The sequence below is a fragment of the Balaenoptera musculus genome, chromosome 14, assembly GCF_009873245.2.
Source record: "Balaenoptera musculus isolate JJ_BM4_2016_0621 chromosome 14, mBalMus1.pri.v3, whole genome shotgun sequence".
Lineage (NCBI taxonomy): Eukaryota > Metazoa > Chordata > Mammalia > Artiodactyla > Balaenopteridae > Balaenoptera > Balaenoptera musculus.
The window spans coordinates 38893782-38905369 of record NC_045798.1 but is presented as its reverse complement, the minus strand read 5'-3'; the positions used below and the strand labels follow the sequence as shown (position 1 = coordinate 38905369).

The window sequence follows — 11588 nt, the reverse complement described above, 5'->3', positions numbered from 1 at the left end:
CACAGTGGAAAATCAGGTGTAACTTTACAGTCGGCTCCTCATATCAGCGGTTTGCATCTGTAGACTCAGCCAACCATGGATTGTGTAGTATTATAGTACATATTTTTTTGGAAAAAATTTGTGTATAAGTAGACCCATGCAGTTCAAGCCTGTGTTGTTGAAGGGTCAACCGTAGATGCTTTCCTTAGCTTACTACTTGACAGTTAAGACATAAGGAATTTATAGTCTGAATGGCTGTTCCCTTGGCCTCAGAGGTTCTTCCTGAAGTCATCTTTAGTGACGATTATTTTGTTTCTTTTTTGGGTTTTTGTTTTTTTCAGGGAAGCCAGTACTTCATTGTTTTATCAGTATTCTCTTAGACTCAGAGGAAGCTTATGGGCCAGTTGCCATGACTGAAGACAAGCCTGAGGAATGTTTGTTCCCTGATGTTGTTCAGCTCTACGTAGTTGAATACAAAGGTACAGCAGTCAGAGTTTCACAGCTGTTAGTCTTTTTTTTTTTTTTTTTTTTTTTTTTGCTGTTAGTCTTTCTAAGGCAGCTGCTTTGGAGCATGGAGTGGAACACTGGCAGTTTCTACTTGATCCTGAATCTGTCATCATACTTAAAATAGTTATTGCCCCTCCTGAGGTAACAGCCAGGGGCCTCTGGCCCTGAAGAATGCTTTTATGGTTCTATATCAGTCTATTATTTTAGCACTCTTGATAATAATAGAACTGAAAGGCATTTTTTTTCCCCTGGAATAACAAGTTAACTCTCAAAAGTTGGTGAAATTAGAGTTTAGAAATCAATTGGAGAGTAACACCTTAGGGTTATACTGCACAGTTCTACCAACCCAAAGTCTGCTTCTCAGGACACGGAAGTGAGTATAGTTGCCATCTGTAAAATAAAAGATTGGGGATGTACCATGAATATTTCTAACATCTCTTTAATAATCGTTTCTAGATCTGTTATTCATAATTGTGGCACTCTGCAAATGGGCATGGTATGTAGATACCTTATATGTGTGTATCTTCTTTGGATAAGCTACAAATTTTCAGTGAACAAATATTTACTTTCTTGGACTGTTATGCCAGAAGAGTATCTTAGAGTCATCCAACCTATGACATGTGGACTTCTCGCCTTTCTTGGACATTGCCGTAGTCAGCTCATTCCATTTTTGAACATTCCAGAACATGTAAAGAAAACAAACTTTCTCTTTGGGGGGGTGGGAGAGAATTTTAATACATTCACCAAATTAAAGGACAAGAACATACTGTAGACACAACTTAAGACAATTTAGAATCATAAACAAAATGTGAGGTAGACTGACTAGTGAAATTCACCAAATTTTGGTTAAGAAAATTTTACAGTAATAAAGTAACACAGGTGCCTCCTTTTCTAAAAATCACAAAAAGCATTTGCATAAATTACAGCCAAAAAAATTGAATACAACAATTCTCATTGTAATTTTAGTTTACATTCAGTATTAACCTGTGTGAACTGTCATATGTGGCAAGGTTCAACAGGTCTATAGGTCAGTTATTATGCAGGCCTAGTGAACACATTCACACCACAGTATTCTTAAGGGATGGCAAGGCTCGAAGTGGAACACACCAAGGTACGTATTAACCAATCATGGTGTCTTGTGCTTGTGCAATTTTATCCTTGCAGGAGAACGACCTAACATTCTCTAAAGAATTATACTGATGATAAGGTTATTTTAAAAGATCCAAACCTTAGTAAGATAGGCATTGAAAAGAATAAGCAGGTCAATTTGAATTCTCCATCATTGGGGTGATGGGCTTTTGGCTTTATTCTGGCATTTCTCTTCCCCAGAGTTAAATAGTATTTAAGAGATCAGAATCATTTGATTTTTCAGAGTGCAGCTCTAACTAATATGGGGTCCCCTCAGGTCAAGTAACTACTTTAAAATTTTTTCCTTAGCCTATGAAGCTATAAAGCCTGAAGAAACCCTGAGAGGCCATCTGCCCCAGGTACAACTGTTTTAGGATTATTTCAAGTATTTTATTTGCCCTATATAGTAAATATTTTTGGAATATTGCACAAATAGTGGGTTTCTTGATATCGTCTGCGTTAGGCCCTTTCAACAAAACAGGAACAACTGAAATACATTCATATCTAAATCAGCCTGCCTCAGAACGTACCTCTTTGCCAAGAATTCTGCTCTACTAAAATTGAGTATTTTTAAAGCATCTATAAGGCAGGTCCTCTTTCAAGGTCAGTTAAAAATGGAGTTTAAAGGAATTGTTCATTTCAAGAGACATTTAAAGCATCATAAGTAGCTATATTAAAACCAAGAGATCTGAAACCATTTTCAGATTAGTACATCTTTTCACTAGCTGTAAACTCCTTGTTATCACAAACTAATAAAGCTGGTCAGTTAACACTATTTGTTCGAAGTAAATGCAGGCTTCAGGCCATAAATATGACATCGATTGAAGTTAAAAATGGCCATTTAAAGTGGGAATAAAGTGGTACATATGGGCTAATGAGAAAAATGTCAGATTGTTTAATGATGAGAAGTGGAGTAATTTAAGAGTGAACTTCCAATAGACCTAGTTTGTTCTAGAACATTTTCTAAAAATCTGTTTTTGATTAAAATATGTGGTAAAAAATCTGCAGAAACTTACTTATGCCTCCTACTGTTGATACTGAACAGAGACCCCCTATTGATTTTAATGAGTCAAAGAGACTTACTGGCATCTTCTTTAACACACGCACACCCCACTGGTAGGATTAAAACAGCCTCTCTTTCTATGGCTCTGTTTCCCATTTCAGCAATTTCTGTGGTGTCGTCAGTATAAGGCAGCTAATATTCACTCAGTGTATCTTTTAAAGGAAACTTTGCTTTAGTCTTTGACAGGAAAGAAACTAGTTCCACTTCACACAGAAGCTAAGCCTGCCTGACATTTAGCTTTGCTGGTGCCAACTGCTAAATTCCAACCAAACAGGGTGGGTGTGGGGTGACTGCTGAAAGCTTCTGAATTGGCTCAACTACTGAATCAGGCTCTCCTTGTGCAAGATTAATCGCTGTTCATATTCTCACAGGCATGCTTAAGAGACTGAAAACGAAGAATGGATAAAGCAAAAGAACCTAAGCCAGGAGAAGCTACACGAATACACACAATGCCTGCTCTGCATTTACTAATTTGTTTGTTCAGTTTAAATAGTAAACTTTTAACTCCTGTGGAAATTTTGCCAAAAGTTTCAATACATACAAGATTATAAATCTTAAACTAACACTGCACAGAGAAAGACAAAGCTACTTCTTTTTTTTTTAAATACAAATATCTTCTACATTCTATCATTTCAGACCCCTGAGTAATACTGTACCAAAGTACAGATCTGAAGAGAAACTGAGGGTTCAGGCCTCAAACGTTAATCTTCAATTAATTCCACACCAACGGTGTGAGTCTCACGTAACACATTCAGGCTAGCTAATGCTGAGAGTCAGTTTTCCCCCACCCCCGACACAGCATAGTAAAAAAAACAATGCAGACTCCCTGTGGCCTCTCCAAAGCATAATCCTCCTCAGCCTCCCGTGGGCAGACCACGTCTTAAGTAATTGCATAACTACCTAGGGTGGAGTTAACCTGAATTTAAGTCCTGAAATTGGAACTGAAGGAGAGTGATGCCCCCCAAGGATCTAGGTCAGATTTGGGGGGTTCTTTGGAGAAGAGACAAATATGTTGCACTTGGCTCCACAGTGATTGTCCTTTAAAGGAAAAAAAAACACCCCTAATAATCGTTACTGCCCCACCCCACCTAGGCATCCCTTTGCTGGTTTTGGTCTCTTCCAAAGCTCATACGTGACGTCCGGTAAGAAAGTAGAGGGGCTTGTCATCAGCGCTGTTAGCAGTTTGAAACTCGTCCCGGAGGCGGAACTGCCACTCGTCCTCTAGCTCTAAGCGGACAATCGTTTGGCGTAAGGAACTTCGGTCTTGGCAGATGACACACAGAGTAGCACCTTCAGGAAGAAAGCAGAAGTGTGGCTTAGGCTCAGGGATTGAAATGATAAAGAATCTTACCACCTCCCTCTGATTATATCCCCTAAACTAACACATGTGAGAACCAACATGTAAAGTAACCTGTCAGATTTTGTTCATTGTACTATTTATTTTGAATAAAGTAGTTATTACAAATTCAAAAGTTGAAAAGAGTGTAAAGTAAAAGCCCTCCTAACCACATCCCCCCTTCCCCTGTAGTAACCAGTGATAAAACCCACGTCCTAACATTTCATGTGTCCCTGTAGAGCAGGTGTTCTCAACCTTGGCACTGTGGGCCGGACAATTCTACTGTGGGAGCTGTCTTGCTCTTGTAGGATGTTTAGCAGCGTCCTTGGCTTCTACCCACTCTGTGCCAGCAGCACCCCGCCCTGTGACAACGTAAAATGTCTCCAGATATTGCCGAGCGTCCCCTGGGACGCTCCCTCCCACCCCCAATGCACACGCACAGCTCCATATGTATTTTACACACATAGAAGTAAATACAGTTTCTCCTGTTCTCACAAAAATGGTAGCATGCTGTACACAGCATTATGAACCTTACTTTTTTCACCGACCTCAGAGGTTATCTTGTCAGGATCATTTGTGATGCTTAATCTGCAGTTTGTTCTTAGGCAAATTTAACTCTTTGTATGGTGCATACTTATTGAAACGACTTTAGCTTCTATACCAGAATCATACCTCATTAACCTGATTTTTATTAAAATTAGATTATATGAGAAGCATCGCTTCTCACATTGCATCATTCCTTTCTAAAATTACTAGTGGCAAACATATTTAATATGGTCACAAACCTGGCTATATTTATCTGCATTTAGTCTTAACTCTCCCCCATTTAAAAACTCAGTGGCCAGGTTTAAAAGTAAGGTATTTAATTTACTGGCAAAATGATTGTTAAAGTGCTCTTTTATATCTTTCCCACTGTATTTTGTCCAGTGGGAACTAATAGCATTCACAAGCAAGATGCTAAATTTGATTTACCTTTTAGAAACTTAAATTTCTTAAGAAGATCAGCACCTACAAAAGAGTCACAGAGGTACAAGAGGAGTCCACTGAAACACACCCCCTCACAGTTGACATTGCTGGAGTGGGGTCTGGAGCTGACGTAGCATATGGCCACCTGGAATCATCAAGCAGAAATAGCACAGGCATTTCAAAAGCAAGCAAAACCTCTGCAACTTCAGCTGAATGAAGTAGCACCTGCCTTTTTAGCTGTCTCAGGGTCAGGTAAAGGAGACTCCTTCCGCGCCCACCCCCGACCCGGCACGGGGGATCCTAGCTCCCCGACCAGGGATTGAACCCGTGCCCCCTGCAGTGGAAGTGCAGAGTGCTAACTAACCACTAGACCGCAGGGAATTCCCAGACACTTTTTTTTTTTTTTTTTTTATAAAGTATTTTTTTTTTAATAATTTGCACTTTATTTATTTTTTTTTTTTTTTTAAATGGATTTCATTCTTTTTTTTTTTAACTTTTGGATTTATTTATTTATTTATTTATTTATTTATTGGCTGTGTTGGGTCTTCGTTTCCGTGCGAGGGCTTTCTCCAGCTGCGGCGAGCGGGGGCCACTCTTCATCGCGATGCGCGGGCCTCTCACTAACGCGGCCTCTCTTGTTGCGGAGCACAGGCTCCAGACGCGCAGGCTCAGTAATTGTGGCTCACGGGCCTAGTTGCTCCGCGGCATGTGGGATCTTCCCAGACCAGGGCTCGAACCCCTGTCCCCTGCATTGGCAGGCAGATTCTCAACCACTGCGCCACCAGGGAAGCCCCCAGACACTTTTTTTTATTGAAACTTCAATGGGCTGGTTAGTTAAGCTTTGTACTCCCTTTATTTTGTGTGTCAAGTTTTAACCTATTTAAAGCCTCTCTTCTTTATTTCTCATAATAAAGGACAGTTATGCGAGAAATTCACAGAAGAAAAACAAGCCCCTCTATCTAATAAGAGTATCAGCCCCTTCCCCTTTACCTCTGGTCCAATGTTAAGGTAGCAGTCGATGGCCAACACGGGACTCTTGAAGTTACGGATAGCTTTGGGGAAGAGTTTGTATGAGGCGTGCTGAAGGAACTTCTCCAGGAGAAACTGTGCAGGGGCTGCCAGTAGTGTGTGTTCGCTGTCGGGAGCACAGACATACTGAAGGGGCAAGATGGGTGCTAAGCTCTCTGACACCTGAAATCAGAGCCAAGATGATCATGGGAGATGTGTCTGTCACTGTGTGAAACTGGCGAGGAAAGCACTGCATTGCATCCTAACAGTCCGCAAGTAATAGTAGCACAGAGACAGATACCAGGCTCAAATGTAAGTCTGTCATTCTTGGGTTCTGAAATTTTTTTCCCTTGGAAATAGTGCAGTTGGATTTAACAATTTATACACAGCAAGGGCAGGAGCAAATGCAAAAGTAGGCTTATTTGAAAGTTAGTGCATTTAGCATGTACACTGTAAGAACCAACAGGAAGCCTTTTACAGCGCTGCTGGGTGTGGATGGTCAAATCCCATCCCATCAGCACCAAAAAAAAAACAAAGAGGTTTCTAAGCTCCACTGGGGAGTCCACATGCTGAAAATGATGAGATACCAGTAAATCTCTTAAACAGAAAAGGGTAGGCCCATGGAATTAACCCTTAACAGGTTTTGATCCGCCTTACTTTAAAAAAAAAAGACTGGCAAAGGACCATGCGAGCAGCTTGATGTACACTTCTTCACGTGTTACATAAAGAACGTAAAAATGTTAACTTTGCCAGTTTATAGAAGACGTTTGAAACTAAAGCTTTGATGGAGTTAAGCCTTAAATCTAAAGAAAGGTAGTTTTGTTGAATTTTCAAAACTTAGGTTTGGCCCTAGATGAGTCCTCAGTAAGGGAAACAAGACCGCAGATTTGACATGAAGAACAGGCTCCCTTGTGTTACTTTCCAATCAAGTGGCAAGTGCTTAATGCCAGTACCTGATAACAACGATACTAATGAAAGATCATCTTATTTTCAAAAGTAGACTCAAGCTTGCAAACTTACCATGATCTTTGGTTTAATGATAAAGTCCCTTTGCCCTCCAACCTGAACGTGTTTCTTCATGAGACTGAAGTTATTAAAGCGGCAGATGAGCAGGCCACTACTGTTCGTTCTCAGGTTAAAGTCAACATCTTCACAGAAATACCTAAGTTATAATCACAACGACAGGTCTCCTTGACTACCTGTCACATCTCAACTGTGATCGTTACACACAGAGAAATGTGTGGCAGATATTGGGAGACAACCCCAGACAAAATCAGCCTTTCCCCCTCATGGAGCTGGCTCTCTTGACACTGGCCTGTGAACCTCTTGATTTGGGCATTAACAGCCATTAAGGAAGGCGGAAGTGAGGTGACTGGTCCCAGACATTCCACAGCGCCTTAGGCATGCCTGAACTGAAATACGAGCGCACATTCTGTATGCTCTCGTGGGACAGGAGTGCAGAGCTGCTCCCGGTTTTAAAATCCTGGCTGCAAACAGGATAAAGCATCTGCCAAATTTAAAACACAGAAGTGAAATAGCTACAGAATGTTCTAATAGCTACAGGGTTGGGGGTTGACATAAGAGGGACTTTATGGTCTCTGACATTCTTCCTTGGCCATTTCAGATTTTCCAAGATGTGGGCATAATTTATTCAGGAAGCAAGGCCAGGGCTAGCTGGCTTTTCCCTACAGGATCCAGATTTCAGGGTCTTGCTAACATCTAGGGAAGAGATTACCTTCTGAGTTCTGAGGGTAAATGAAAGGTTAATCTTGAATAGGTTTATGGGTCCACACACTGATTTCTGTTGATAAAAAGTTTTGTCCCTGTTTCAGTTCTTGTTGAATAATAAGATGGCCAAAATATGTTTTCTAAGCATTTCATATTGCAGCACCTATCATTAAGGGTCTAGGTCAGTTTGAAGGGTGACGAAGGGGCACTTTGGGGCTTGTGATCCCCCTTTCTCTGTCCGTATAAAGAGAGTCTCAGTTTCTCAAAGACACAGAGACAGGAATAAAAACATTGCTGAGGCTAGACCTGGGCAGAAACAATCAGTGAATGCCAGGATCACATACATCCGGGAGGCCTGACTTACCTGTTGAAGTCATACTGCACATTCTGAGTCAAGTCTATGTTGAGGAGAATGAAGTCATGCACATGGCATCTAGAGAACGGGGCCTTCAGGCTCTGAGAAGTCAGCTTGCTGCTCCATTTCTGTACGCCCAGGATTGCGTAGTGGATGATTTTCGGTGTTGCTTCAATATGCTGCAAGACACTCTTCAAGGACACATTCTTACTGGAAACTCCTGTTTCCATGGGCTGGCTATGAAATGTAGAGTTAGTTTACATAAGATACCACTCAGTATTACTGAAGAGAGGGTCACTTATGAAGAGCTAACAGCACTGTACAGTATTAATACCTGAAGGATACAATTAGCTGATTGACTTTATATTAGTCTGGAATGGAGAAGGATGTCAAGCCCGGTTTTCACGCTGCCTGTCACTGTTAACCTAGGGAAGCTGCCTTCTGGGGGCCGGGTTGATCACTTAAAGGCAGAGAGTGAAATCCAGCCCATTTCAAAGTGAGTAATGAACAGGGAGTCACCAAAGAGAGGTAGCCAGAGATTAGAAGCACACAAGTGTACTTCCCAGTTCTGGTAATTACGGAATAATAAAGGAATATTTGAAAACTTCACTGGCTTCAAATCCACAGGGGAAACAAGGGCACAAAATCACAATGCCTGAGCTGGAAGGGCCTAGAGACCATCTGGCAGTGTTTCACTGGGGCTGTGAATACTCGGGGCCATTTACTGCATAGGACTTCTCCAGGCTTAGCATTTCAGGGTCCTCATGGATTCCTGTCACCTCTGCCCCAGGAGGAGAACCACTGATTTGGGCCCAGCCATAATTTTATATGTGATAGAATTGAGACAGAGGTGAAGGAACTTTCCCTTTTCATCCAGATAGTTAGGAAGCAGAGCTGGGGCTAAGAAGCAGGTCTCCTGATTCAGAAGCCAGTGGTCTTTCTAAATAAACCATAGTGTCTTTCAACAGACTTTTATAGCAAACCTAAGCTGTGATGCACAAATGGTCCAAGAACTTAAAGGTAGGCTGAGCGTCTAAATTAAAAAATTCCTAAGCCACCACAAAATGTGCTAGTGAGAGTAGTCTCACAGATGATTGTTTTGCTCTGGAAAGCTGTACCTCTCTTATTTACTTCCCTGTGCAATGACAGCCAAGGAGAGGGTCTTCTCCATAGCACTGTGTCACACTCCTAGAACTGCATAGGAAGCACCACTACCTGCTCTGCTCCTGAACACTGTGAATGTTCCATAGGACACACGAGTCATCCATCACAACGATGAAAGGCCAGACACACTGGCGTTTAACTCCCAGCTCTTCCAGGCGGTTCCTCTCCAGCTCCAGGTTGTGATATGACAGCTCCTTAATAAGAAACCTGGCAGCACCTGAAAGGCAACACAACCAAGGCTTGTACATCCTTCGCTCAGGCTTGGCTGAGGCCCCGCACACAGCTCACATTCTCTCCGTAAGCATGCGTGTGTTCACGTGGTGACCATGCACATGGATGGGGGTCAACCAAATGTTCAGAGCAGTGGCTCTCAAACATCAGTGTAGATAAGAATCACCCAGGAAGTCTGTTTAAAATGCAGATTCCTGGAGCCCACCACCAGAGATTCACTCTAGTAAGTCTGATGAGGGGCCAGAAACCAGAGATGTCTTTGCAGGTGATTCATGAACTACACTTTGAGGAGTACTGCAAGAATCCAGCTTCCCTGATAGGACAAAGGATACCACATAGAGGAGATACTTACTGCTGGTTTCTTAGAGCCATGATTAGATTCTCAGCAGCAGCCACTTGCATTTCCTGCACTAGGGAGCCACCAGGGCTGCAATAGTGGGTATGCCACTTACACTAATGTGTCCCCTGCTTTAGGCACCTTTAGGAAACTGGCAGCAGTGTCTTTGAAGAAGACTCTGGAAACTGGTATCCTTTCCCTAGGTCTGCTTTTTTGTAAGAGGCATATGGTACAGAGAAAGTAAGAGAAAAGACTGGAGCCAAGCTGCTTCGGTCTGAATTCTGATTCCACTGCTTTCTAGCTGTGTGACAGTGAAAAAGTTAACTCCCCTGTGCCTAGGCTTCCCCACCTGTAAGAAGGCGATGATAATGTCTACTTCATAGGATTGTTGTTTGGTGCTCAGGACAGTGCCTAGCACTTGGTAAGTACTCAGTGAGTGTTAGCGATTATTAAGATGATGATCATCAGGAATTAGCCAGGTTTTATGAGTGGGCCACCCTAAAATGAAACAAAATGTAGATGATAATGAAATAAAGAGGCTAAAAAAACCCATTAAGTCTATGGAGGAGCCAGGAAAACAGTTTGAATAGATCAAGGGTAGTACTAGGATTTAGGAAAATCTACCTTTCAATATCACTGTGTATAACAGTTTGCATTCTCAACATAAGGACCATATATGAAAAGCCCACAGCTAACATACTCAATGCTCAAAGACTGAAAACTTTTCCTTTAAATCAAGAATAGGACAAGGATGCCCACCTTTATCACTTCTATTTAACATAGTACTGGAAATCCTAGCCAGAGCAATTACACAAGAAAATGAAATGAAAGTCAACCAAGTTAGAAAGTAAAATGATCTCTTTGCAGACATGATCCTATATGTAGAAAACCCTAAAGATAACACGCACACTTAGAATAAATGAATTCAGCAAAGTTGCAGACACAAAAACAATACACACAAATCAGTTGTGTTTCTATATACTAACCACAATCTAAAAGGGAAATTAAGAAAAGTTCCATTTTCAATAGCATCAAAAGAAATACAATACTTGGGAATAAATGTTAAGCCAAGGAGGCAAAAGACTTGTACACCAAAAAGTACAAAACACTGCTGAAATAAATTAAAGACACAAATAAATGGGAAGACATACCATGTTCATGGATTGGAAAATGTAATACTGTTAAGATGTCAATATCACACAAAGCAATCCACATATTTAATACAATCCCTGTCAAAAATATCAGTTTTTTTTTTTTTTTTCAGAAATAGAAAAATCCAACTTTAAATTCACATGGGATCTCAAGGGGCTCTGAACAGCCAAAACAATCTTGAAAAAAGAACAACAAAGTTGGAGGTCTCACACTTGGCTGATTACAAAACTAGAGTAATCAAAACAGTGTAGTAGTGGCACATAGACCAATGGAATAAGAATATAGAGCCCAGAAACATACACTTGGGGCTTCCCTGGTGACACAGTGGTTGAGAATCTGCCTGCCAATGCAGGGGACATGGGTTCGAGCCCTGGTCCAGGAAGATCCCACATGCCGTGGAGCAACTAAGCCCGTGAGCCACAACTACTGAGCCTGCGCTCTAGAGCCCGCGAGCCACAACTACTGAGCCCATGTGCCACAACTACTGAAGCCTGCGCACCTAGAGCCCGTGCTCCACAACAAGAGAAGCCACTGCAATGAGAAGCCTGCACACCACAACCAAGAGTAGCCCCCACTCGCCGCAACCAGAGAAAGCCCGCACGCAGCAATGAAGACCCAACACATCCAAAAGTAA

The 11588-nt window shown here is 41.7% G+C and overlaps 1 protein-coding gene across 1 annotated transcript in view; it reads right to left on the bottom strand.

The window, feature by feature from the left end:
• Positions 1 to 544: 544 nt before the first annotated feature.
• Positions 545 to 11588, bottom strand: part of GREB1L (GREB1 like retinoic acid receptor coactivator) — a 263665-nt gene continuing 252621 nt past the window's right edge. Inside the window, 6 exon segments of the mRNA XM_036822897.1 lie at positions 545 to 3967; positions 4986 to 5124; positions 5970 to 6170; positions 7008 to 7149; positions 8080 to 8307; positions 9286 to 9451. Of these exon segments, the coding sequence (XP_036678792.1) occupies positions 3804 to 3967; positions 4986 to 5124; positions 5970 to 6170; positions 7008 to 7149; positions 8080 to 8307; positions 9286 to 9451 (1040 nt within the window). The 3' untranslated portion in view covers positions 545 to 3803.